This window comes from Arachis ipaensis, chromosome B4 (assembly GCF_059453495.1).
Source record: "Arachis ipaensis isolate K30076 ecotype BB chromosome B4, ASM5945349v1, whole genome shotgun sequence".
Lineage (NCBI taxonomy): Eukaryota > Viridiplantae > Streptophyta > Magnoliopsida > Fabales > Fabaceae > Arachis > Arachis ipaensis.
In genome coordinates this window covers 132,685,097-132,712,937 of record NC_142439.1, presented here as the reverse complement: position 1 = coordinate 132,712,937, position 27,841 = coordinate 132,685,097, and the positions used below count along the sequence as shown (strand labels likewise).

Here is a 27,841-nt window from a genome sequence, read left to right as displayed (position 1 = left end):
TCTTACTTTACAAGTGATTGTAGTTCATATATTGTACTAAAGCATCTCTATTTTTTTTTTTTTGGTTAAATCAACAAGTATTTTCCTATTTTTCCTATTAGAGTCAATTTTAGTCGTATAATAGAAGAGATTCTGTAGGGTGCATGCTTTTTCTAATAGTGAATTTTCATACCCAACAGAATTTGATTTTAACATCATTGGTTAAGAAGAAAAGATATCTATCTATTGGTTTTGAAGTATGTTATGCAAGTTGATTGTAATTTACGGATTACTAATTCCTTAGTCAGCATAGTTCAATCATTCAGCTCAATTCTTTTTGGCTACCTGCCAGTCTTGGTCAAAGAGCAACATAAGATACATGGATTTTCTTTTCTTTTTCCAGAGTATTTTAATCGGAAAAATAATAATTCTGGACTCAGATTAATCCAACTCAGCAAAAAACAATGTTACAGCACATGTGCCATGCCTCTTGGAAAATTTTAGATGTCAATTGCAAAAAACTAAATGATATAAATGTTCTATGTAAACCTCTTCTACACTGTACTTGTGGATGAGGATTTTCAGCACCCTCTATCAATGAATGAAACTACTTTTGTTAAGCCCTGGAGACACAGCACTACTGAGTCCTCACTTGTGTCGATCGAAATTGTTCCTTTGTCCTACCATAATAGACAGCTTCCTTCCCTGAAAAGGTGATGAAATTCCAGCCGAATGCCGATCCACCAACTACATATGTCCCTTGACCTTCTTCAGCCAGTGCCGTAACCTTAATTTCAGATGATGCCCTTGAGGTGAATGATTTCTCAACTTGAATCTGCTCCGGAGACTTCATATGTTGAGGCTGCTGCTCTTGCTGTGTTTGGCCATCTTGCTTATACTTTGCCAACGAAACTGCTTCCACTTTCATATCATCGTATAACTTCACAACAATCTTCAATTCTGCAAGCACAAGTTGAAGTCAGAAAGCATGTTTCAACCAATCACATACAAGATAAAACATTTATTTTTGGAGGACAAATCCGAATATAAATAGATATAAATCCAATTGATGAGAAATTTCCATTGAGTCATAGCTGTTATATGGGCATTTGCATTCTAAATTTATTATGTCATCAGCTATGTAATAAATAGAATTTCATCTGGATGTTCTTACGTTCTCGAATTTCTCGGGATTCTTTGCTATTTTTGTAGTCTGGAGTTCGGATAACCTTCAAGATGAAACAGCAATGGTCAGGCACTTCATATAGCATTTCAAGCAGCAGAAGCTACCACAACTTAAAGAAGATAGAAGTATTCGATTTACTCAACTCATCATAACTATTAGGAACAAAGTCTTATTAACTTCAATTTATCTAGGCAATTGCATGCTTCATCCTAACAGACTAATTAAAATTTCATAGGTTATGGTAACAAATTAACGTAACAAACTGGTTGAATATATAACTAAACAAATCTTCACAAAAAAGAGAGCAGGAGCAGATAAGAAGGAACTAAGAAACAAATAGATGGCATTAACATAATCTTATACATGAGAACATGGGAGTTGACAGAAAGATAACCAAAGGAAACAATAGTCAGTAAGAAAAATAAACATGCCGCTATGATGATCGAAGCAAAGTGCAATGAGGCTAAGAAGTTACGTCAAAAAAGTTTAAGAGTTTTCTTACCAATTTTAAAGATAGCATTGTACTATTCCTAGAGAGCAGAATGTAATTGTAATCTTTCGACTAGGGTTTATATTGAGTTGGGTGAAACGCAAAAGTTTGTACTCATCACTGATAGATCCCGCCTATAAGTTCAATACTTAGTTCATGGTCCACATATAAGAATAATTTGTAACTATATTCAATCAGAAAATCAAAACAATATTACACAAAACAATTCTCTTTGGCCGTAAGTCGCAACATACTTTCCAAACAGACTTCAGGAATAACTACCCCTCGTCCTACTAAACAGGGTGGACCACAAAAAGATGAAATGAAACCATAGTGTTCCAACTTCATTCATAAATCATATTTTCATTTAGGCCATTAGTATAATCTCTTTTAATAATTTTGCATATGGTTTTTCTAGGTCTCCTCCCTATAGCTCTAACTGTTGGATTACTTCCCATCTCATCCACTTCTTCTAAATAAAGCCTCCAGAGGTCTTTTCGGCACACGTTTAAAACACATAAGACGATATTCTATCATCTTCTCTAAAATAGGTGCTACCCCACTTTCCTCTCCAAATGCTTATTTTTAATGCTACCTATATTATCTATGCAGAGTTACCCTTCAAGAAGAATTATCCTACTAATTGTATAGAGGTTCTGTAATTTAGATCTTGTACTCAATTTCATCACTCATTACCTAATTATTTCAGACACCTATTAAAAATTCCCTCGAAAACCCTAGCAAAATGAATCATACTTTATAGAAAAAAGAAAGTACTAAAATTACTAAAAGAAAGCAAACACAATTTTTCTCCAAATTCATCCACAACTTTATCCCTCTTTTTCGAAAAGAACAGAAAACGAAATCAAATCCTCACCAAGTTTATAAATTCAAACACTTTAAGGAACAACAATTTCACCACATAATTTAATTTTCTTAAAACTAACTTCAAAAAATAAAAATAAAAACTTGGACTAAAACACATAGCAAGATGGGCAATGCAGCATAGCTCATACCATTGTGAAAGAAAAATAAAGAAAATAAAAACCAACCCAGATACGAAAATCAGATTGAGAGTTATATCGGAGGAAAAAGCAGAAATTTTGAGACAAGTTTGGGGTGTACCTGGATGAAATGGGGGCGAAGGTCTCGAATAAGTGCGCGAATCTTGTAGTAGTTGGAATAAGAATCAGATTCGAGAGGCCTCTTCTTCGTTGAAGAAGGAATAGCAGCACCACTCGTTGTTGTTGTTGTTGGTGGTGGTGAAGGAGGAGGAAGTTGTGAACTTTGAGTTGTTGTCGGTGCAGAAGAAGCAGCGGCAGAAGAAGGAGAAGGAGAAGTTTCAGGTGCTTTTGGTTCTTCCATTGATGTTGTTGCCCTTCTTTGCACTCTTCTCTTCTGCAACCAGCCAACCACAATTGCGAAATTGGATTCCTTTCTTTGATGGATTCAAGGAAAATTGAAATTCAAAGGTTCCAGCTTTCAACTTTATTGGTATATTAAATATTAGAATAAAAGACAAATACGTCCTCACTTTTGTTTGACGTGGACATTTTAATAATATTAAAAAATACATTTAAATTTTTCACCTTATAAAATGTGAGACAATTATACTCCTCTGTGAAGTTAGAGTTTAAAATGGCAACGAAAAATACTGACCTCGAGATAACATGATGAGATATCTGTTTTTGTTGATAATGTGGATGGTGAGCAAATTATTGATGGACAAATCCATTCTTATGTATCAGAACGATGCTGTCACATCAGAGAGACTAGAACGTCTTTTCTCAACCGATTGCGGACCCTGCACCTCCTCGATTGCTTCATATTCAGGGTTACCATTGCAAGGGAAGATCCTCTTGGCAATAGTATCGCACAACAACGTTGATCGGTCAAAAGAAGAATCAACCAAAGGGCACCACTTTGCTGCAAGACTGATATTGGTCAACGCACCGAAATTTAAAATCTGAAGATCATTTTGCAAACAATCGGCGAAGTGATCTGAGACGCTATTGTGGAGGAGCCGAAAATTCTTATCGCTGTTGTAACGATCAAGGAGTTTCTTGGTCATGGCGAGTTTCCTCTCTTCCCTCAAATCATGGGCATTCTCTTTCTCCGCCACAGGGTCCGAAACCTTCTTTAAGGGCTTTGATTTGAATGGCCTCCTCTTTAACCTGTTTCTCTTGCTAGATCGTTTAACGCTAAGCCCCTGCGGCTTCTAGTTCTTGTGGACATCGGAACCTTCTAGAAGCTTGTAGAGTATCTCGGGAAGGTCTTTGAAATATCCAAAATCGGTGAGGGATGGGACGTTGGCTACGAGTGTTTTAGGGTGGTTAGAGAATAGCCACGTGGCAGCAGCGTAGAATCCATTGCGATCGGACCTGCCGGTGCCACGGACGCCTTAGAGGTTACAAATTAGTTTGAGTGTGGTGAGGGGGTTGTGGGCCTATGCCACGTAGAGCCTCTTTCTGACGGAGTCCGGGGGAGTGTCGGGGACGACATGGAAGAAGAAGTCGAGGCATGGGTTGTCGAATGACAAGAAGGTTGCAGAGAATTTTTCGGTGAATCCCATTGGTGGTTATGGTGTTGAATTTTGAAACCATTACGTCAATGAAGGGATTAGAGGGTGCGATTGGGGTTATGATGGTGTCAGCATTGTTGGCGGCGGTGGCAGTGGAGGTGGGGGGTTAGGAAGGATTGTGGTTTAGGATGGTAGATATTAGGTGGACCTAGGAAAGTGACCATGATGAAATTCAGGCTTGTTGCTGCTGTGTAGGTTGAAATGAAATGGTGACGAAGACAGGCGAAAGGCCACCGTCGATGCGAAACTTGGGAAACTGAGCGAAAATGGTAGGATGGTTGTTTTGAGCGAAGAGGTTCGGTGCAATTTTATAAGAAAAATTAGAGGGCGGAGACAGGAGAAGCAAGCCTTCCATAGAATAGCAACCTAATGCATAAGGATGGATTTGTCCATCAATAATTTGCTCACCATCCACATCATCAACAAAAACGGACATCTCATCATCGTTATCTCCAAGTCAGCATTTTTCGTTGTCATTTTGAACCCCAACTCCACGGAGGGGTATAATTGTCACGCGTTTTATAAGGTGAGGAATTTAAATGTATTTTTCAATCTTGAGGGATTAAAATGTCTGCGTTTAAAAAGGTGAGGCACCTATTTGTCTTTTATTCTAAATATTAAATGTGAAGTATCTTATTCCACACTTTAGCAATTATTTTTTAAAGATACACTTAACATGAATTTAATCTTTTATAAAAAAAAAATTAGGCGTATATTAAAATCAGTCACCAAGATAGAATGTGAATTGGAATATAAAATACATAATAAAAATAAAATAAACTATGTATATATTTTGTTCATATCCTAACCCGCAATTTAAAGCGAGACCTAAAATAACTAAAGTCCACTTTAGAGTCCAAAACCATTTTCTCTACATGCACGACCTCATTTGTATGACTTGACTTGCAGAATCTTGAATGCACCTACAAATATGCTTATATATTTAAATATGAGATCTCAACAACCCCTAAATAAAAGTAGAGAATAACTACTCACCATGATAGATGGATAAGTTATAGAAAAATAACAAACTTATCTTTCCTACTATATAAATACCTCATCAAGTTCAGGTATTTTTCAACTCTAATCCACTAAAAAATATACCTAAAAATCCTTACTAACTTAAGTATCAGAGTCTCTTGTAAGTACCACATCCAATTTCTTTGAAGAGCTCGGACGATATCACTTTGTCAAAGGAGATGCCGGAACATCTCATTAAAAAGAACTTGGATCTCACGTTCAAGCCTAATAGCATATTGGTTTCAGATAAGTCTCGGAACATTGACACCATTGTTGGAGACTTGGAGTTTGACACATAACCTCTGATTCAAAACCCATGAGGAAGAACATCATAATGATGATCCGGCAATTGTCATACCCACACGATCAGAAAGAGGGAAGGGTATTGGTGAAGATGAAAATAGAAACATATAAGGGCGGAGAATCGGCTTTGAAATTCACAAGCTTGGAGGATTGAGAGACAAAGATCCAACCGAACTCATAGGCCTAGTTCATAGACACCAAGGTCGTTTAGAACAGCTCAAAATTGAATTGGAATGACAACGTGAATCTGACCAAGCCTAACGAAGAGAAGTACGACGACGCAGGAAATTAGAAGAAAAATTGGAGAGATTGGAGTCCGATCTCAAAAGAAGAAAACCTCCCGCTGGTTGAGAAGCCACACCTTTGGAAAGTGAAGATCCATTCTCAGAAGAAATCATGAGAGTTAAAGTTCCTAGAAATTTCAAGATTCTGGACATGGACCTTTACGATGGGACGACCGACCCCATCATCACCTAATAAGCAACTTCAAGAGTCATATGTATCTAGTTGACGTCTCTGATGCAACTCGGTGTAAAGCCTTCTCGACTACGTTAACCAAGGCTACAATAAAGTGGTTTTACAGTCTCCCTCCCAGTCACTTGTTTCGACGACTTGGCAAGGAGTTTTCTCACCAGGTTTTCTATTCAAAAGGACAAAACCAAGCGCGCTCCAAGCCTCTTGGGCGTCAAACAAGAGATCGGAGAGTCTCTCATAGCGTACATGGAAAGGTTCAACAAGACCTGCTTAGAAACCAAAGCATGCCCACTGAAGCAGCTATCATGGGGCTAGTAAATGACTTCAGAGAAAGTCTGTTCTTACAATCCATATCAAAGAGGCACACGACCTTTTTGTATGAAGTTCAAGAGTGAGGCAAGAAGTACATCAATATGGAAAAAACCACACAATTGAGGAAACCTACATTGGGACAAAGCAGTCAACATCAGTCTCGAGAAAAAGAGAATCAATCAAAGAAGAAAGAAAATTACAACTCGGACAAGCCTATGAGGTACCACTCCTACACTTCGTTACGAGTTTTCTTGGTCGATGTCTAAAGAGAGATATGCCATACTGAAAAATACCACCTCCTAAGCCCATTCGAAGTAAGAAAGGAGGAAATTATTCAGAATATTGTAAATACCATAAAATTTATGTCCATTCAACCAATAATTTCTATGATTTAAAGAATGTGATTGAAAAGCTTGCCTGAGAAGGACAACTGGATAAATACCTTGCTGGGAGATCAGATGAAACCAGTAAGAGGAAAAGTGATGAGGAAGATAGAGGATGGTGAGAGCGACCACAAAGAACCCCCCGAGAGACATATCCACATGATCGCTAGTGGGTTCGTGGGGGAGGGGGAGGAATAACAAAGTCCTGTCGCAAAAGACACTTGAAGGAGGTCTACCAAGTCGGAGAAGATGAAGAAATGCCAGACCTGCCTACATTAGCTTTCACAAAGAAAGATGTCCGAGGTATAGTACCTGGGCATGATGATCCAATTGTGATAACAATGATTCTGGCCAATGCAAACCTTCACAGAACTATGGGTGGCAGGAGTACCCGAACCTGCGGGTACCCGACCTGCCCCAACCCGATCGAGGTGGGTTTAAACCCGACCCGAAGCGGGGCGAGTTTTGATCGGGGCGGGTAGATGAGCGGGGTCAGGCTAAACCCGCCCCTATCCGCCCCCGGAGTACATGTATATATACACAATTTTAAGTTTCTAGGGTTCCTAATCCTCACAGCGACACAGCCACTCCTCATATTCATTAACGCGTCCCTTTAGCCCCAACCCTAGCAGAGAAGAGGGAAGGAAAGTCACTTCCTCTTCTCCCTAGTCACTTCCTCTTCTCCCCAGTACAACATCAGATCTGGTCACCTTCACTGCGCTGTCGACTCTTCCGCCGAGCTTGTCGCCGTCGTTGCGCTGCCGTCCTGCCGAGCCCGTCGCCGAGTCACTGCCACTGCGCTGTCGTCCTGTTGACGCCGTGTCGCTGCTGCCGAACGCTCGAACCTACTCATCATTGCTGCACTACCGAAGCTACTGAGTACTGAACCAGTGAACCCTTCTTTTTCGCCGTCTTCCTCCAACACGTAAGTTCCCCTGTCTCTAAGTCTCTTGCACTGCCCTTTTTTATCAGATTAAATCAACATCCAAAAAGGTTAATATCTATGAATCATGAAGTATATATATATATATATATGAGATAAAATATAGAAAATTAATTTTTTTAACTAGTTAAGTATAATCAATTTTTTATTGTAATAGTCATTTTAGTCGTACCAATTTTTTTTCCTTCACAGATTGCATGTATGAGTTTATTTTTTCTTAGATCATTAGATGAAGAATTTTTCCTTCACAGTATGTGTATTAGTGTATACGATTGCTTGCCAAATTAGTTATTATATATGGCATTATTATAAAAGATATATGTACCTCAGCATTTCCCAAATCATCCCAAAGCCAAAGAATAGTTGCCGAAGAAGAAATTATATCTGTAGCTTCAATTATTTTTAATTTCATAGTTCTGGTTAGAGTTTGACTAATTAGAGTTTTTATTCTCTTGTGTTGTTGATGTTTTGATTGTGTGCATTCTGATTTTTTATTTTGAATTGTTGATGCTTTGATTTTGTCAAACTAGACTCATAATATTGTTTATTCAAACAAGCAAAACATTCATTTCGTCTGCAACATTTTTCTTTTTATTTGAATGCAACCTGCAGTTTTGCAAAAATAATTTTGCTGTGCATACAAGTAGATATAGTAGCACCATGAATGAATGATAATGAATTGATCATGTGATGAAGGACTCGCTTCCAAGTTGTCTTACGGTGGTTTCGCTCAAACTCACATGTCGGCCCCCAAAGATTTATATTGACCAAGATAAGTCCCTCCTTTGATGAATGGTTGAAGTTACTGGCTGCCGTGGACCAACTCTAATTTCAATTTTTAATTTAGTTTAGACCACGTTCCTTTAACAACTAACTAGCAAATTAGTTAAACAAGAATGAAGAACCACCCTAATTTGTTTTTGGCTTTACTTTTAAAAAGATTGACTTGGAACTTGGAACCAGTCTTGTAGAGTTTGCATTTGGTCTTTCGATATAATTGAGAAATTTTTGCTGGGGTAATACTTGAATGGTTGTGGTTAACAGGTAAAGAGTGGTGAGATTGGTTAATATGACTCATTTTTTATATATTCTTAGCATGAGGCATTACTAAGATTGGTTTTTTTATTTATTATTTTACAGAATTAGAGTTAGAGTAAATATTTCTACATAATTATATAGTAATTTTTAATTGCATCATCATTAGAGTTATTTTATTGGTTGACCATGGAAACTCTATGCAAATTATTCAATTCTGAAATAAGTGTTGGCTGCTTCTATTTTTGTTACCTTTGCTTTGGAATTTTAATTTGGTATTGCTTTCTTCTCAATGGTATTGCATTTATTTCTGAAAAATTATTTCACTTTTTTTTTTTTAAAATGGTGCCAAGTTATTTGGTAAAACTTTGTGTTTGCTGTTTACTAATCATAATGCTTAACTTAACTAGTTTATATGTTGTGTTTTCAATGTAGGTTTGTTAAATGGTGGAAGAACAAGAATAATAATTGAAGACTCTTTTGATGCAATTTCTTTATTATATTGTTAAATTTGTAGTAATTAAACATTAATCTTTTTTTAATTTCAAGTTATTTGACATTGTATGAATCTTATGTTTGTATTTTAATTTAGTTATGAATTTTAAGTTTTTATCTTAATTTATATATGAATGTGTAAAAGTTAAAATGCTATTTAATTTTTATAGGGGCGGGTAGGGGTGGGGCGAGTACCCGTGGGGGCAGGTAGGGGTGGGGGCGGGTACCCGTGGGGGCGGGTTAGGGTAGAGCAGCCTACTATCCGCGGGTAGAGGTGGGACGGGTAGTAGTGGAGTGCAAGGACGGCGGAGCGGGGTTGGGTAGGGCAAAAACCCGCCCCTACCCGCCCCACTGCCACCCCTACACAGAACCCTAGTAGATTAGGGAAGCTCATTTGATATTCTATTTAAGCCAGCGTTTGATAAGCTAGGATTGGAAGAGAAAGACTTGAAGGCATACCCAGATACCCTCTTTGGTCTGGGAGATGCCCCTATCCGATCTCTAGGGTTCATATCCCTTTACATCACCTTCAGCAAGGGTATGAAGACAAGAACCCTAAGCATAGACTATATTTTGGTAGATGTCGCATTAGCATGCAGTTCTCTGATAGGTCGGTCAACCTTAAATCGACTTGCTACAATGGTGCCAACTCTTCATCTTTGCATAAAGTTTCCTACCCCAAAGGGAACAACAACTATAAGGAAAGATCAGAAATTGGCCAGAAAATACTACAATAAAAGTTTGAGTCTACGTGGTTGTACAAAGAAAAAAGAGGTTAATTCGATAGAAGGCAGTGTCTGAGTTTGTGAAAAATTGAGACCTCAACTTGAAGAAAAAATTGAAGAGTTGTAAATAGGAGAAAAAGTCAAAAAAATCACAAATGTGGGGGCCAATTTAGGTCAAAAGCCGAAGCAATAGCTCGTCAAACTCCTGCAAGACAATTCCAACCTCTTCGCTTGAAAAGTCTCTGACATACTAGGCATCCACCCCGATCTCATGTGCCACAAGTTGGTTGTGTACCCAGGGTTATGACCTATACAACAGAGATGACGAAAGCTCAGTCTTGAAAGAGCACAAGTCGTGGATGAGCAAATACAAGGACTATTAGAAGCCGGATTCATAAGGAAAGTAAAATACCCCTATAGCTAGCCAATATTGTGCTCATAAAGAAGCAAAATAGAAGTGGAGGATATGTATTGACTACACCGACCTCAACAATTCTTGTCCGAAAGATCCCTACCCTCTACTTAGCATTGATGCTTTGGTAGATTCAGTTTCAAGATACAAGTTTTTCTCTTTCATGGATGCCTACTTGGGATATAATCAAATTCCAATATATGGACCGAACCAGGAGAAGACGTCCTTCATCACCCATAAGGCTACTTATTGCTATGTAGTCATGCCCTTTGGATTGAAAAACGCTGCAGCTACATATAAACGACAGATGAACAATGTGTTCTTTCCCCACTTGGAAAAACTAATGGAGTTCTACGTAAATGATATGCTCGCAAAGACTAAGGACGAAAGCCATCCTACTACCCGACTTGTCAGAAGTGTTTACACCATAAAGTAGCATGGGATGAGATTAAATCCCACTAAGTATACCTTCGCAGTAGAGGAAGAAAAATTCCTAAGATTCATGCTCACCATAAGGGGTATTGAAGCTAACCCAGAAAAATGCAAGACAATCATGGAGATACAAAGCCCAACTTATTTGGAGGAGGTCCAATAATTAAATGGTAGGCTGATATATTTATCTAGATTCCTGGCCGATTCAGTATTGAAGTTATTGCCACTGTTTGCAATCCTCAAAAAGGGGCACGATTTTCAATGGACTCAAGAATGCGAATAAGTTTTTCAGGAATTCAAAAAATTCTTAAGTAAAGCCCCCATACTGACCCGACCTATAGTAGGATTAGAGCTCGTATTGTACCTAGCTGTTGCTGATAAGGCTATAGCCACAACCCTTATTCGAGAAGACGAAGAGGCAAGGTTGTCAAACTCACGAGTCTAGGTAAACTCATGGAGCTGACCTAGACTTGTACGAGTTTACTTGTTATAATTTTTTTGTATATATATATATTTAGGCATTCAAACTTAACAATTTTAACATCAAAACATATAATAAACTAAAAATACTACAATTATAATAAGTACTCTAGAACACACATTCAAATCCTACACAAGTATGTATCTAGTTCAACATAGAATGTACAGTCACACACAATCAAAGCTTCATATAACACAGCTGAACAAAAAAGAAAACATCAAAGCAACAGTTAAATGTTCTAATAAACTAAAAGCCTAAAACTGAAATCCTCCAATATCTTCATCTTCCATGGCATCGACATCATCTCTTCACCATCTTCATTAGAAACATCATTTCTGAACCAACATTCTCAGATATTTTGTTCCTAAATAAACAAATCAACAATACCAAATAATTAATTTAGTAAGGTTATAAATTCAAAGTTCAGCAGTGCCTGTAACAACTAATTTAGAATTCTGCAGTAACAAGTAACAACTAACAAATGTCATAATTTTAGAATTCAGCAGTAAGCCAGTAACATCTAACAAAGGTCATAAATTCAGAATTTACACATTCAAGTATTCAACATGACACACTAACACTAACAACAAACAACTACAAAATGCAGTAACTCAGTAACGCAAAATCACAAACGAACATACCTGAATGGAGTGAACGAACGAACCAAGGACAAAAACAACGAGCGGCGGTTGCACAACGACCAGCAAAGGACACGACAAATGGAAGTAACGCGACAAACGATGCATCGTGGTGGACGGCAGAGGCTCTATGGGAATCAAACAAAACAGAGGAACATGGACGAATTGTGGTAACCAAAATAAGAGAGTGACAGTGAGAAAGCGGCGGACGGGCAGAGAGACACAAACGAGTGAGTGACGAGATGAACGGCAGGGATGCAGGTGATCAGCGATGAACGGTGGCAAAGGACGGAAAAAAATGAGACTATGAGAGAATGAGAGTGAGAGAACGATAGGGAGAAAAGTGGGTCACGAGCCACATTAGGGATTAGGGTTCCATGATTTCATCAACGTTATTCTCCTCTCTTTTTATGGCCCAAAACGACACCATTTTGGCGAAAATGGGCACCTAACACAAACTTGCTAACTCGCGCTTAAACTTGCGATTTTGATCGAGTTTATCCGAGTCTACTCAGAAAAGAATTTATGTATGAGTTAACTCGATTTCACTACCTAAACTTGTACAAGTTTACGAGTTAAACTTGTGAGTTTGACAAAAATGCGAAGAAGGACAAAAATCTGTCTACTTTACAAGCAAGGCATTGCAAGGGGTAGAGTTGAACTATCAAAGAATAGAAAATTTGGCTACGGTCTTGTCTTGGCCTTTACGAGATTGCGAGCTTACTTCCAAACTCATAATATCAAAGTCCAAACTAATCAATCCATGAAGCATATCTTATAAAAGAACAAATATTGTGGGATAAATGCTACAGTGAACTGTGGAGTTGTTTGAGTTCGACTTAAAATATAAAGCTCGGATGGCTATCAAGTCATAATACCTGGCCAACTTCCTAGAAGAGTATACCGGGAACAACAAGGGAGTTCAACCACTTGAAATTTGTATGTAGATGGATCATCAAACAAAGCTAATAGTGGGGTAGGGGTCATCCTTGAGATTTGAGAAGAAACTCGGATAGAGCTCGCACTGAAGTTCAACTTCCCAGCATCTAATAACCAAGTTGAGTATGAAGTTGTGCTTCCTGGTCTTCGAATAGCCAAAGAGGTCGGTGCCTTGAAAGTCTTCATATTTAGTGACTCACAAGTAATAACCTCACAAATTAATGGTGACTATCAAACCAAAGTTTCCAACATGAAGTGGTACTTGGAGAAGAGTCTAGGCAAGTACCTCGAAAATTGAATGGTGACTATTAACTGGCCAAGTTTCAGGAAGCCGAGATCAAACCTATAACTCAAAAATTAAATGGTTGAGCTGATGTCCTCTCCAAACTGGCCAACACTGAGCCAGGGGATAATAATAAAAGTTTAATTCAGAAAATCCTATAATCATCATTAGTAGCAAAAAAAGTTGACAAGTCATATACTTTGATAGTCTCTAATATAAACTTGGGATGAATAACTCCTACCATCAAATACCTTAAGTTTGATATCCTACCTCACGAAGAAAGAGAAGTAAGAAGATTGCTAAGAGAAACTTAGAACTACACACCAGTTCATAATATCCTCTAAAGAAGAGGAATAACCACACTTTTGATGAAATGTGTTCCGAACTCGAAGACAAAAGAAGTTTTAGATGAAATCCACAGTAAAATTTGTAGAAATCATCTAGAGGCAAGGTCACTAGCAAAGAAAATGCTACAAGCTGATTTTTATTGGCTAACGTTACAAAGACACGCGATAGACTTCGTCAAAAAGTGGCTGCCTTATCAACTGCATGCAAACTTCCATATGGTACCACCAGAAGAGCTCATCAGTATCACTTTTCTATGACTTTTTACAAAATGAAAATTAGATTTACTTGAACCATTTTCTCAAGTTCCTAGACAGGTAAAATGTATGAAACATTTATATACAAAATACATGGTAGTTATTGATAGCTAATTTTAATGTATAAATAATATTTGTTTAAAAAATTATAATAATTTATTTTAGAAAAAAAGTAGCTATGACATCATTTTGACCATTAATTTTGGTTTTTCAATTTAAGGGGAAAATAACTATAAAATATCTCACTTGAATTTAGTTCTGAATTCTAATGATAACATTGCATAAATTATTATTTTTTTACAATGTAAAATTTAAATGTTAATAATTTTAATGAAAATAGATAATTTGATAAAAATTATATCAAGAAATTATTGCTCCAAAGATTTTAAAAAATAAAAAGAACGATTTCGTTACACATCTAAGCATTTTTGTTAACTAAGTCTAATCACACACTTCTTTTTTCTTTTTCTTTGTACGTTTTCTCTTTATCGTCATTTTTTTGTTGTTACTATTGTGGCTACGATATTTTTCTTTTCCTCCTCCTCTTCACATTTTATTATTTCTTCTTCTTTTTCTTTGATTTTTTTCTTCTCTTTTTCTTGTTTTTATTTTTGTTAAAATGGTGAAATAGGAATAATTGTAAGTAGATGAAACAAAGAAAAAGATGAAGAAAAAGAAAAGATAAAGATGATGAAGAAGAAGAAGAGAAGGATGAAAAAATTTGAATTGTATAATTTATCCAGAAAAATAGCATCGAAATATTTTAACCATCACACAATATATTTCTTAATTTTGACAACAAAATTTCTTAACTGTCACATAAATTCTTGTTAAAATGGTGAAATGAGAAAAATTATGAGAATGTGAAATAAAATGATGATGATGATGATGATGATGATGATGATGATGATGATGATGATGATGATGATGATGATGATGATGATGATGATGATGACGAGAAAAGAGAGTCTCACAGAATTTATTACAAATAATATCAATAACTTTTTAACTATGATGACATAAGCTTTTGTTAAGAGGGTGAAATAAGAAGAAGAGTAAAGTATCGTTTTTGTCCCTAATATTTCGAGTAAGTCTCAAAGTTGTCTCTAACGTTTCAATTATCATATTTAAGTCCCTAACGTTTTAAAATTGACTCAATATTGTCCTATCATTAGGGATCCGTTAACAGAATTGACGGCGGGACAAAATTGAGACGATTTTAAAACGTTAGGGACTTAAATAGGACAAAAACGTTGGGGACAAAAACTATACATAAAAATAAATTTTAATTTTATCCTTCAATAATATCAATTTTTTATTATACATAGTATTCAATTATTTTTTATTCACATCTAAGTAAATTACACTTAATCATATTACTTTCATTCTAAATAAATTAATTTTTTTTATAATTTTACTCTTAAAGATTTTTAGTTATCATGAAATGTTTGTAGAATGACTAGTATATAAACTTGCGGAAAAGAAAAAAAATAATATATATACAATAAAATATAAATTATACTTTTTGTCTCTAATGTATCAAAATTCTTTAAAATTATAAAAAAATAAATTTATTTAAAATGAAAGTAATGTAATTAAGTATAATTTACTTAGATGTAATTAAAAAATAATAGAATACTATGCACAGTAAAAAATTTATATTATTAAAAAATAAAATAAAATTAAAATTTATTTTCATGTATCATTTTTTGCCCTAACGTTTTCGTCCTATTTAAGTCTCTAACGTTTCAAAATCGTCTCAATTTTGTCCCGCCGTCAATTCTGTTAACGGATCCCTAACGGCAAGACAACATTGAGTCAATTTTAAAACATCAGGGACTTAAATAGAACGATTGAAACGTTAGGAACAACTTTGGGACTTACCCAAACGTTGGGGACAAAAACGATACTTTTCCCTAAGAAGAGTTACGAGAATGGGAAACAAGAAGAAAAAGATGATGATGAGAAAGAGGAAGAAGAAAAGAAATTTTGAATTGTGAAGAGTTTATTAGAAAATAGCATAGAAATTTTTTAACTATGAGTCTATGACACGTAAAGTTTCTTAATTTTGACACCGAAATTTCTTAACTACAACATAAAAAAAATTAACCAATTTTTTTTTATTGTTGAACTAATTAAATGATATTAAACTCATATATAAGATATTTAATCATTTTTATATCATTTGTAATAAATTATTGTATTTTTTTATTTCAAAATACATTTGAATATATTTTATTGATTGAGTGAGTTAAAATTTTAGATCTGTAATTTTTTTAAAAAATTTTGTATTATTTATAAAAAATTTTAGTGTTATTTTTATATTATTTTTATTATTCTTAAACTAATAGTGTGATATTGAATTAACTAAGAAGAAGATAATAATGATAATGATGGTGGTAAGGATGATAACCACCATGATAACGAAGGTGGAGGGAAAAAAAAAAATCAAACGACAAATGTATACTTAATATGGTTGTTTACTTTTTTTTATGCCACATACACAAAAGTCAAAAGAAAAATCATGCTTCTTCTGAAACCTTCTAGGCTTCTAAGTTTCTTCCAGTTTCTGGGCGTCCTCTACAAAAGTAGAACCGCACTTTCACAAAAATAACTCCTTGCATGAACACAGTGAGCTAAGAAAAAGCATGGTTAAGAATCCACAAGCTGACAAGGTTGTTAGAACAGTATCCATGGTGGCAGCTATAACTGCTTCTTATTTCCTCTTAACTGCTGATTATGATTGTGATCCTCAACCCAATGTTCTTGAGCCTGTAAGCTCTCTTCTCTTCCTCCTTTTTCATTTTCTTTTATTACAAATTTAGAACCTTTGTTGGGTTGGTCTTTTTGTTTGCTCTATGAATTGCAGCAAAAAGGTAATCAACTGTAGTGATCATGTCATCTGTCTCGGAGCATCAAAAAGATAGGAAGATAGATGAGTGATCATTCCACAATCTTCAATCAATATCCATTTCTCTATAGAATAATGTGTGATTTTCTTATGGTATTTGTCAAGGATAAGAGTTCAAGGAAGAATTAATAAAAAATAGAGTCTAAAACGAGCAAAAGTAGTTACTTACTAACAGAAAACGGTTATAGGTAGTTAGACTTGCTGCTGAGCTATCTGGTTTTGACATGGTGTATAAATAGCTTAGTAGAAGGCTTGTAATTGATTCTTTTTCCGCAGAATCAATTAACAAAAATTTAGTTATAATACTCAATTCATCTGTGCAACCTTTTCTTGTTCTTCACATTCTTGTCAGTATTGTTTTGGTTCTCAAGACCCTAACTGATGCAAGTTTTGTGCCTTTAAACGCCTTAAAAGTGCGTTTGTGAGTTGGGATCTTAGGGGAGAAATTCCCTCAGAAATCTCAACTCACAAATCTCAATACTGATTTGCATCGCATTCGTTTCATTTTTTCAATCTCAAATTTCAAAGAGCCAGAGAAAATGGACCTAGATTGTGAACTTTAAAAGGTTTCCACTTTGTAAATAGAAACGGTTCTGTATAGCACTCATCCGAAAGTCTATGATCCGTTTATGGTGACGAGTCGCACTCCACCCTATGATAAGTACATGGAAAATAAGTCATCTATCACACTCGATTGCTTTGTTTCTGATTCCAGTTACTAAAGATGAACAAATTGAATGCTTTGCACATTTCATTTTTGCAGGTTAAGAAGGGAATATTTTCAGCAGAAAGTACCGTGAAAGAGTACTTTTTTGGATCCAAGAAAGAATTTCAAGATAACCAAATAGAGAAATTGGACAGCAACAAGGAGCATCCATAATAAGTTCACGGTCGTGCCATTTTATACAAGAACATCAATGCTGATTCAAGCTTTTATTTTAGCCTTTTGAACCTGCTGAGTTTCTGTATGATCCATTGTTATGATTGATGAATATGATACTGGCACACTTGCAATGGAAGATTGTTGAAATCAGATTTGTCATTCATGGTATAAAATCATTGAAATGGAAGTGTGAAATTTCAGGTTGTGCATAATTTGATGTGTGAAAAAAAAAAAAAAAGTCCAATTCATGGATGAACTTTCTATTGTGGCTTTCAGCGCGTTAATTTTGAAAAATAGTTGTATTATCTGTCGTTATTCGCCTTTTGATAGTGAGCCAACTCATTTTGTGTAGAACTCAATGAATACAAAATTTTCTCTCTATTAAATTACGGTAAACTACTTACGATGAAAATAACTCTAAATAAAAATTCAAGCACAAAGTGACGCAAGAAAAATTTAAAATAAAATGCCAAAAGTAATCATATATTCTCAAAAAGATTTTAAAAATTATATTCTATTGTGACCTTTTACAAATATAATTATAAAAGGAAGACATTTTATTGTCCAAATAAACTTCGAATACTATTTTAGTAATTTACCAGAGAAAATAAATGACAAATGGTTCCTATCTACCAATTTTTTGAGATATTATGGTCTTCTTAATCCCGAATTGATGGAAGAGCATGGCTTATTTTCATCTTTCCAATTACTCTTCTTTTAATTCTTAATCCACACTTCTACAACACATGCAGTTTCCAGTTTCATTCATTAATACTACCTCAATTACACTGCTACAATAATCATGATGATATATACAAGATGTAAGATAAAATCATGTTCAAAACAAGGGGAAAAACAAATTCAAGTCCTGCTGCACATAATCGTACTGATGCTCAACATACCAGAATCAAATCTAAACAGTTGCAATAACTAACTCGAGCACTGAGACTTGACAAAAATGCTTATTTTTTTCTTCATGAAAACAAAGCTTAAACAAGAGGCTAAGTGATGCATCCTGCTAAGCCTGAAGACAGTATCAGAAAAGAAATGTTCCCAGATTGGGAAGCCTAAAGCACTAATGATACAGCTTTCAGATGGATCTAATATTATCCATCATCATGGCTCTTCTATCAACTCTGTGTGACATTGTCATGAGCTTTATTGCTACTGGCAGAAGAACTTTTAGGAGGAGGTGGTTCAGAACATGCCCTCAGGACAGCTTCATTCTTCAAAGATAAAAGACACATAACATGACATTAGACATTGATGATAGAAACAGTCACAAGTTCACTACTACTCTTGTTATTCTCTCGAAACAAAAAATACATATACAAGAAATCGATGCAGATGGAACAAAACAAAACACAATAGGCGTGCCACGGGAAGTTACTTGAAGGAAGTTACTGGAAACAGCAACTAGCCAAGGCTAAGGTTATTCAAGCCAGAGCCAGAGCCACACCCAAGCTTGGCAAGCTTGGATCAGGTACATGCCCCATTATGAGACATATTACCCACCAGTTTGCATGTACCAATCACACTTCTTCTAGGTACCATAGCGCCATGGGTATACTTCTCGCAGAACATATTTTACATGTTAGCTCACTTCCAAAGTACAGTATCCGTTTCGTTTCGTTTAAAATAATTATGTAAATGAAAGAGATGTTAGCTCATACTCCAGTGTATTAAGTTAGCTATAGTTAGTTAAATCAGAAATACTAATGTGCAGCAGAGCAGTAGTATATATATATCACTATACATACAATAATCACACTTTTGGAATCAATGACAGAGTACGTACTCCATTTTCTCTCTCAGTACTCACTCCTCTAACTAGAGATGGCTTATGTAAAATGAAGCAACAAATAAACACCACTAAGCATTCAGTCCAAGATACTGAATATGCCCAATATGAAATCGGGGATATAACTACACTATGTAAACCGTCAAAGTTAGGAACTTAGTTTGCAGCAGCTATACATATTAAGCACCCTATTCCCAAAATGCGGTAAACCTTAAACCCTAAATTTTAAATCCTAAATCTTAAACAGTAAGAGATATAGTTTAAGCTGTAAATAATAGGAATGGGTATGGCAGATACCTGCCAAACGCGGAGGAGACGCTTCTTGGCGTTGGCTTTACGGGTAGTAGTGAGCTTAATTCTCTTCCAAACGAGGCCTCCAGAATCATGTTTCTTCACAATCTCCAAAACCCTAGTCCCCCAAAATACACCCATCCTCGTATCTTAGCTTGCAACTGCTGCAATGATTAAAGATCAACATAATTCAAATTTCAGGTACAATTAAGTATCAAACATCAAGAGTAGATAAGATCACGTATAACCCTCTCACTAATTCGCACACAACACAAACAAGAACAAATACCGAACCGCAAAATGGTGGGTCAGACAGGGCGAGGGGCGAGGGGCGAGGGGCGAGTGGCAAGCGGGAGAGTGAGTCTCTTTGTGCTGTTAGGGTTTCTCTTCTGTGTCTTGGGGTTGGGGAGTAGGACTTCTTTTAAATTATTATTATTATTATTATTATTATTATTATTATTTCCTGTGTGCAGGTTAAAATATTTAAGAAAATTATCAATGGTTAAAATCCTTTTTTTTTATATCAAGTAATTATTAAAATGATATTAAAAAATTTGTATTAATAATAAAAAAAATTGAAAGATATGAATCAACAAATAAATTTTTAAAAAATTAAAAAATAATAATAAATTATATTTTTCATAAATAAAAAATAATTTTTGTATTTAATAAATAACTTATATATTTAATTCGAATATTTGAATTACTAAAGTTTTGTTTGTTTGAATGGAAAATAAAAGAAAAGAAAAGAAAAGAAAAGAAGTCGAAAGAAAAATTATTATTTTTTATTTAAAAAAATATTAAAAAAATTAAATAGTATAAAAAAATTAATGAGACCTATTAATTTTTTTAATATTGGATGAAAAAATGATAGAAAATTTACTATATTATTTTATTCCAATATTGTTCCTATTTTTTTTAATATATTTTATAATAAAAGAGTAACATTATTTATTTTATAAATTTTTTTTTTCAACAAAACATATCTAAGGAAAATAAATATTCGTTCAACTTCTTTTCTTCTATAATTCAATGTAGATATTTTTTTTCATATTTTAAAAAAAAACTTCAGCAATTCACAAAAGAAATTACTAATATTTTATTCAAAAATACTCCTAACGTTTAATTGTATTTAATTATATTCTTAATGTTTTTAATTTGTATCAAAATTATTGTTAGATGTTAATTCTATCTGAAATTTTGGGGACAAAACTGAAAATATTTAGGAATAGTTTTTAAACAAATCAAAAACGTTAAGGACAAGATTAAATAAATAGAAAATGTTAGAAACAAAATTGAATAAAATTAAATATTAAAGATAATTTTAAAAAGGTGAGTTCTACCTAACTCCTCTAAAACATGTAAATTACCTTCTACGATGTGACACATTTTAATCGAATGTTTAGTTTTAGTTTGAGTTAATTTAATCCACTAAGAGTTAATATTTTAACTAAAGTAGGACCATTTTGTAATTAAATAGTTTTATAAGATGGATGATTATATAATTTCTGTAAATATTAAAAAGTAAATTTATATTTTTTTTTATCATTATTCTGAACCCAATGCACCACAGCCCCATTCCTCTCTGAAATTGAAAGAAAAAATCAACCTACCCACCCATTGACCCAGCCCCGCCGCCCGCAGCCTCCGCATCCCCGCAGCCACGCCAACCTCTGCAGCTACCTCAATCCCGCAGTCCCGCATTAGCTTTATGAAGGTATGGTGTTTGATATAAGTAATAAAAAGTTACTGTTGAATAAAAGATCACTATTGCTGCTATTTTTCTCATTGGTTTTTTGGTGCCATTTTTTCCTTTCTATAGGACATATGTAATTGGTGAAAGAGTTGGAAACGTTAGATGTTTCAGGGTCTTTTAGCTCTAAGATGTCTGATGATCTACAAGTAACCAATAAAGCAAAAGAGTATGATTCAAGAAGATTGAATGAGTCCAATGAAATGGCAAGTATGCTGTGGCCAACAAGCTTTCTGATAAATGGTCCAAAAAAAAAGGGGAAAGCCACTGGAAGCATGATTTGGGGGAAGAAGAAAAGATTCAATTTTTAGTATTGTAGTAAATTATACAATTACCTATTTTAGGATATAATATAATTTTAAAATAGGTTAACCATAGTTAATATAACAATCAATTAAAGAGTGACATATCATAAACGATAATTTACATGTTATTATAAGAAAGGTAGAATAAAATTTATCTTTTAAAAATAATTATAAATTTTAGAGATAAAAAATATACTTTACGCTTCCAAAATAAAATGTTACTAATCTTTTTTGAACTTTAAAATTGAGTTTTAATGTATTTACATATACCTTAATCACTTCTTTTTCCACCGAATCCATCTGAATTCAGACAAAAGACAAATAAAAGCACGTTTTGAACATAAAAATAGAATCGAAGAACAAGCTTCAATTACTTATCAACATATGATTTAAATAGACATTTGGATCGTTTGGAAAGACACTTTTTTGCCATCGACTTGCTTAAATGCAAATTTCAGCTAAAGAACTCATGGTCAGACCAAAGGGGAAGACAACATAACAACCCGTGGAAATATGAGGTTAAATCTACTACATATATCGATGTCCTCTTTTTTTTCTGGTGACTATATCGATGCCCATTTATTTTCTCTAAAATACTCCTTTTCATATATTAAAATTTTTTTTTATTTCTAAAATTTGAATCCAAATTCCAAAACCATTAGTTTAAAAAAAAAGGTATTTCCTATCTTTAACCAGTTCCAATTATTACACAGAGTTGAATGAAAAAACTAGAATTAATAGACATGCCTATTAATCCACCAGTTAACTATATTCACAGAAGAGAATAACCAAAAGGAGTATTTACAGATTTGAAAGTAAGCAAAACTTGACCTACGCTGAATTTGCCAGGTCAAAAACGGACGGGGCTATCTTCAGACTCTGGAATTAAATCTGCACAAACGTTAACACCTGCACCCAAAGCAAATATTGGCATCAACAGTTTTCAGATAAGATTTCTTATAAGATTCTAGCACTGAATAACCAAAACTATAATTTTCATTTCAACCATTTGGAACGAATTTCTGTGACTACAGGCTTTGAATTTAATAACTTTTCTTACTATCTGGCACTGTGGCACATCAAGTACACTACATAACCTGCAACATAAAGTGAAAATTCTGCACCCTATTCGAGACATGTAACCCAGCAATGGGTAAGATGGCAAAACGATTCCTACATGTATAACGGTTTCTAGTCCATTTAAAATCATATGCTAGTTTATGTTAAACATAGAACTTTGTCAACAGGTTAGTTATTCCCCGCAGTAGCACTTCAGATATATTAACCCTCATCTCGATTTTATTTAAACTAGGAAAACTGAGACAGAGGCATAGCATTTATATTTTATCACTAAAACTAAACTCTTTCCCCTCTGTCTGAGAGTCCGACATTCATATACCCAGAAAATAGAAATAAGAAATAGAGCAAACAAAAAGAAATCAGATTTAGAAATTACCTCCGGTCGAAACGCATAGAGCAAAGTCTTATCCATCTTACTGCCAATTATTAGATAATGTTACTGGTGTCAGAGGAGGAGAAGCGATATCCCTTGATATAGATGATCTGTGAGACGTCTGCAGTGCCCTTGACCCCTGTAATGCTGCACCTCGAGCACCACTAGAAGGTATGGAGAAACTACGAGGCATGGCCTGAGGTGGCATTGGCAATGGAGATGCTGCATGTGATGCAACCAAATTACTCGGAGGAACCATTTGATTTTGACCTCTGGAAAACAACGGCCCTGAATGAGCCACCAAATCTAAAAGCCTTGAATTGGATGGGGAACTAGTTGGAGGCCTAGGAAGTTCATGAAGCTCACTGATTTTGGGTGAAGACATAAGTCTAGGAGAAGCACTAGGAGAGACTTTAGGAGAGGATGAGGGAGGCTTTGGCATTGGGGTTGGCAAAAGAGGTCCAGATAACAATTTAACAGTTTCTACTGATATAGGTTTGGTAGGCCAAGGATTACTTGTCAACGGACCAGAAAAGGCATGTCTCTTAATCTTTTTGGAGTAAGCAGAAACATAACCATCTTTTTTAGAGGATAAAATTCCATCTACCGAAGGAGGCAGCAATCTGGTGGAGGTAGTATTGCTGTTACTCTCCTTGAGTACAGAGACAGCATTTTTTCCTGTAGGACCAGGAACCTCATCTACAAGAACTTTTTCATTTTTCTTTTGTTCAAGAGGGGAGGAATGCCACATTTTCTTTGTAGGCTCATTTAAATTTGTCAGCATTTTAGAAGGTGCTTGGTTAATGGGCCCTGAAGAGGTTGAACTCTTTGTCTCAACTGGTGTGGGTAGCACATACGAACTAAACTTCCGTGATAAAGATGGGCGCATCTGTCTTAATTTTTCGCTGGGATCAGGTTTGCTATCAGCAAAAAGTGGGGCAGATTGGCTCCCTGTCGTAACCCTGAAGGTAAACAAATTCCTTTGAAGCCTATCAAAGTCTTCCTGCAAATAGAACAACAGAGAATCAATATGTATACATTAACTTTTCTTTATGCATCTTAATTCTTCATTAGAAAGGAAACTAAAGAATTATATATCTAAATTTATCAACAGGCTTATTGAGTTATTGTGCCTAAGGAAGTTTCTTCTATCAACTCATGAATATCGATAATCTCTTTTAAGTTTAACTTCTAACCTTAGTGGCATCAGCTGTTAAACCTTTGGAAAATGTAGGCTCCACCTGGTCCAACTGGAAGGATACATACACAAGTGAGTACAATGTTTATTATAGCAATTTTGAACTAATTTAAGCTTATTCCTTATAGACTTAAAATTAGAAACAAAAATTCCAACATATTCATAATAAAAAATTCATCATAAGAATATTTCCATAGCACTTTCATAATTTAGTGCATTGACCAAGGGAAGTTTCATCAACAGGTTCTTACTCAATCCATCAATCTAGCAAATAAGGATGTGAACTTTCATTGCTTAAGACAACTTTCGTTTCTATGTCTGATTGTGGAAGTAGCTTCTCAATCTTCAATAGACATCCATTTCTAAGTTTGACTAACATGGAAAAACAGAATTTGGAGAAACATTACGAAACTCCGTGTCATATAAGGTTGTTACCTCCATTGAGTTTTGTGATGTAGAAACATCTTGTTCTTGTTCATTTTGTCCATAGTCAAAACTCAACTCTCCATCATCATTCTCATCATTTTCACTGTCGTCATCATAATTTCCATCTTCTTCATACCCATTCTCCTCTTCAAGACCACTGAATTGGTAATCAATGTGCTGCCGTTCAGTTACTGATTTTACATGTGGTTCTACTGTCTCGAGGGACTTGACTGCTTTCTCGAAGAAACACAACTGTTGAGGCATATCAGGAAGTAATGATAATCATCAGAATTATAAAGTTGGAAATGCGTACTCTAAGAACAAATAGCGGGAATCAGAAAAACCTGAGCGGCATGGTGACGTGCTGCCTGTGTTAAAAGACTGCGGGACTGTCCTTGCTTTAGTGATTTCAATCGGAAAACAAATAGTGTAGCCTCCTGGTCATATTCATCACGAGCATTCTGCAACTGCTGCAATGTAAAAGTTTCCCCTTTCCCACCTTTAGACCTACCTCTTTCCTTATATTTGGTTACCATATACTCATAAACATCTCTGCAAAATCATACAACTAAACAATAAGTCATAGCCATGTATCACAATCAAAGACAAATCAGGATTCAATACATTACATACCTTTTCTCCTCACATTGTCGCTTCATTTCCTGTTCCAACATTGAGAACATCCAAAAAATATATCAAATCAAAATAAATAAATATCCTTCATGAAGAATAGAACAGAAAAATGTTCTAAAAATAGATTATTAGCCACAGCTCCTAAAGTTGTGAATTAAAATAAACCTGCTATACCAATAATAAAAAGTTGTAAATTTGTAATTTTAACCAGCATTGACATTTACACAACTTGAAAGCATATAATATGTATGAAGCATCCTAAGTTTGTCAATCTTCTATGTCTGTATCCTAATTGTTCATGTCTCCATACCCCCCATAAAATGAACCTACAAATTAAGAAACAAAGAAGAACAACTAAATTGCAACTAGGTCCTGCTTTCTTTTTTCTGGTACCATATATCCTGATTGTGCTCTACATAGATTCAGAAGAAGAAAGAACTTGTGTAGATGTCTTAAAAGTAATTGCATTTTGTGATTAAGATCCACCATTCATTTCATCTGTGTATAAAATGATGCCGGTTTACAGCCATTCTTTCCAATACTCAAGGTTCTAGTTTCATATATTGATATAAAAGAAGCTCATGGGATGGCTCCCTATCTGATGCCTCATTACTAATCTAATCAAACACCTAGTTGCAAGCCCTTCATGTATGATTATGAACCGTTCGTTGCCATTGTTTATAAGACCAAAATAAATCTTGAGAAGAATGCCTATGCACACTTAAAAACACATTGATATGGCAGCACAATGAAGACAGTGAAGGACAACTGGACAAGATAGAACAGAGGAGACAAGAATAGAAAATGCAGGTGGAACTATATGCAACAAACCTCCACAATTCGAAGTTCATTCAGAAGAGACTCTGAGGGGGTGGTAATTGTCTGGAATACATGAGAACGCTGAAATTGAAGAGCGAAGGATTACTGAAAAAGTAAAAGCAGAAAACATTGAAAATGAAAATAAAAACGTTTCCTCAGACACCAAACGGAGCCCTAAGGGAGTGGAATGAGACAAGGAGTTACATAGTTATCAATGAGCTTCTGGAGTTTAAACTGCATTTTGCCAAGCATAAGGAGGACTTTTCCTGCATGAATAATAAGGCAGCATGTAAGTTATATGACAGCTTGCTTGATTTGATACATATGAAGTGGGATAAAGGGCAGAACAAATGAGTACCAGTGTCATCTTCATGATCAGTCAAGGCAGTTTTCTCGAGAAGGCAAGAGCCCATATCACGCAATGACTCCGCGAATTCTGTGAATCAGCAGAGCAGAACATTAACAAGTGAGTAGAAGATATCACAAACAGCACGGAACCAGAGCAATAACAAGGGGGTTAATGCTCAAAATGGTCTCTTAATTAAGACTTATGCTTTCACAAGGTATGTTTCAAAAAATTAAGCCGTGAATGGATCCTTGCAATTTTCTTGTAAACTGTGACCTCTTACTATATATTCTTTAAGTGAGACCCAGAGAAAACATGTGAGAGAAGGACATTGAATGGTGAGAGATCGCACTTCACAAGAAAATTGAGAGAAAAGAAAAAGTTGAGAGGATCCATTTCCAAATTTAAGTCTATAAAATTAACAGGCTACATAAGCATAAGAAACCATATGACCTATATTTCAATCTTGAGCATTAACACAAACAAGAAATGAACATAGAATACCAAAAGCACTGCTGGCAGTTGCTGCAGCTGCGGAAAGTAAGGTATCGTAGCAGTCCTTCATGTCCTCCAAGTCCTGCAAATACAAAATTCAAATACAATCCTCCAAAACAAACCCTAATCCTATTTTATTGCTGTTGTATTTCTCTTGTGTTGTGTTGTTATCTTCTCCGATCTGAGAAATGAAATTAGAAACAAAAAGGAGAAAAAAACAAAGGAAAAAGCATACCTGAGCAGCCTGAGCAAGCTCGTCAACGTTGGGAAGCGGAAGAACAGCTCTGGCGGCGGGGCGGCGTTCCTTGTGGTTGTGAAGCGCCAACCCGCGCAACTTGTTCAGAGAGCTCTTCATGGATAACAACAACAATCTCAAATTCTCAATCGATTTCTTGAACTTGTACGGATTCCTCTCTTCTCCTCTGCTTACGCCAACAACTCCTCCTCCTTCGAATCAAGCTCCTTCCCTGCGACTTGAAATTTCGCTTCGCTTGCCTCTTCCTTTATTGACTTCTTCTTCTTCTCCGCCTTCCCTCCTCTTTTTATTGTTATTTACTTGTGCTTTGACCTGACTCTTAATCCACCATTTACTACGATTTAATTTTAGTCTACAGTCAAATAAGTAACTATCAACAATTTATTAAACATGGAGAAATTGACTATTTAAATACAAGATATCATTATTATTTACTGCATTTCTTTTTTATTAATAAAAGTAATTATTATTATTCTATTATATTTATATTCTTTCGGTCTTTTTCTCCTTGACAAGAAACTTAGGATGCAAACACAATGCCTTTTTAAATCCAATTTT

At 35.2% G+C, this 27,841-nt stretch overlaps 4 protein-coding genes and 1 pseudogene across 8 annotated transcripts; 1 reads left to right on the top strand and 4 right to left on the bottom strand.

Moving 5' to 3' along the window:
• Positions 1–48: 48 nt before the first annotated feature.
• LOC107634994 (uncharacterized protein At2g33490) lies at positions 49–27,639 on the bottom strand. Of its 2 annotated transcripts, XR_015880600.1 has the most exons (12): positions 27,263–27,637; positions 27,037–27,109; positions 26,545–26,622; positions 26,391–26,452; positions 26,199–26,267; positions 25,368–25,396; positions 25,079–25,286; positions 24,744–24,986; positions 24,307–24,360; positions 23,114–24,113; positions 22,351–22,566; positions 49–94 (listed from the first exon to the last, which is right to left on the bottom strand). XR_015880600.1 is itself a non-coding variant. In XM_016338344.3 (11 exons), exons 1-10 carry the CDS (start codon positions 27,380–27,382, stop codon positions 23,151–23,153), a joined length of 1,899 nt encoding a protein of 632 aa, XP_016193830.1. In that variant the 5' UTR covers positions 27,383–27,639; the 3' UTR covers positions 22,320–22,566; positions 23,114–23,150. The 2 variants fall into 2 exon arrangements, 1 of the variants encoding a protein (XP_016193830.1); XM_016338344.3 differs by lacking the exon at positions 49–94 and having other exon boundaries at positions 22,320–22,566; positions 27,263–27,639.
• On the bottom strand, positions 369–3,316 carry LOC107634996 (uncharacterized). The gene is made up of 3 exons (XM_016338352.3): positions 2,781–3,316; positions 1,154–1,208; positions 369–939 (listed from the first exon to the last, which is right to left on the bottom strand). The coding sequence occupies exons 1-3, from the start codon at positions 3,018–3,020 to the stop codon at positions 617–619; spliced, it is 618 nt and encodes a 205-aa protein (XP_016193838.1). The 5' UTR covers positions 3,021–3,316; the 3' UTR covers positions 369–616.
• On the bottom strand, positions 3,414–4,400 carry LOC148569279 (uncharacterized; annotated as a pseudogene).
• LOC107638052 (uncharacterized) lies at positions 16,223–17,745 on the top strand. The gene is made up of 2 exons (XM_016341239.3): positions 16,223–16,487; positions 17,388–17,745. The coding sequence occupies exons 1-2, from the start codon at positions 16,362–16,364 to the stop codon at positions 17,502–17,504; spliced, it is 243 nt and encodes an 80-aa protein (XP_016196725.1). The 5' UTR covers positions 16,223–16,361; the 3' UTR covers positions 17,505–17,745.
• On the bottom strand, positions 18,297–20,001 carry LOC107634995 (uncharacterized). Of its 4 annotated transcripts, none has more exons than XM_016338346.3 (3): positions 19,894–20,001; positions 19,606–19,763; positions 18,297–18,733 (listed from the first exon to the last, which is right to left on the bottom strand). In XM_016338346.3, the coding sequence occupies exons 2-3, from the start codon at positions 19,738–19,740 to the stop codon at positions 18,638–18,640; spliced, it is 231 nt and encodes a 76-aa protein (XP_016193832.1). In that variant the 5' UTR covers positions 19,741–19,763; positions 19,894–20,001; the 3' UTR covers positions 18,297–18,637. The 4 variants fall into 4 exon arrangements, with proteins under 4 accessions (XP_016193832.1, XP_016193831.1, XP_016193837.1 ...); XM_016338345.3 differs by having other exon boundaries at positions 19,889–19,993; XM_016338351.3 differs by having other exon boundaries at positions 19,606–19,760; positions 19,889–19,987.
• Positions 27,640–27,841: the final 202 nt, after the last annotated feature.

What these genes read in the sequence shown, in the direction of transcription:
- LOC107634994 (XM_016338344.3), bottom strand. Translation starts at nt 27,382, where the DNA reads ATGAAGAGCTCTCTGAACAAGTTGCGCGGGTTGGCGCTTCACAACCAC. An exon ending in CGACAATGTGAGGAGAAAAG is followed by an intron (nt 25,287 to 25,367) that starts GTATGTAATGTA and finishes ATGATTTTGCAG; the next exon opens with AGATGTTTATGAGTATATGG. An exon ending in CATCACAAAACTCAATGGAG is followed by an intron (nt 24,361 to 24,743) that starts GTAACAACCTTA and finishes GTATCCTTCCAG; the next exon opens with TTGGACCAGGTGGAGCCTAC.
- LOC107638052 (XM_016341239.3), top strand. Translation starts at nt 16,362, where the DNA reads ATGGTTAAGAATCCACAAGCTGACAAGGTTGTTAGAACAGTATCCATG. An exon ending in AACCCAATGTTCTTGAGCCT is followed by an intron (nt 16,488 to 17,387) that starts GTAAGCTCTCTT and finishes TCATTTTTGCAG; the next exon opens with GTTAAGAAGGGAATATTTTC.
- LOC107634996 (XM_016338352.3), bottom strand. Translation starts at nt 3,020, where the DNA reads ATGGAAGAACCAAAAGCACCTGAAACTTCTCCTTCTCCTTCTTCTGCC. An exon ending in TTCGCCCCCATTTCATCCAG is followed by an intron (nt 1,209 to 2,780) that starts GTACACCCCAAA and finishes TTCATCTTGAAG; the next exon opens with GTTATCCGAACTCCAGACTA. An exon ending in ATCCCGAGAAATTCGAGAAC is followed by an intron (nt 940 to 1,153) that starts GTAAGAACATCC and finishes TTGTGCTTGCAG; the next exon opens with AATTGAAGATTGTTGTGAAG.
- LOC107634995 (XM_016338346.3), bottom strand. Translation starts at nt 19,740, where the DNA reads ATGGGTGTATTTTGGGGGACTAGGGTTTTGGAGATTGTGAAGAAACAT. An exon ending in GTCTCCTCCGCGTTTGGCAG is followed by an intron (nt 18,734 to 19,605) that starts GTATCTGCCATA and finishes TTATCTTTGAAG; the next exon opens with AATGAAGCTGTCCTGAGGGC.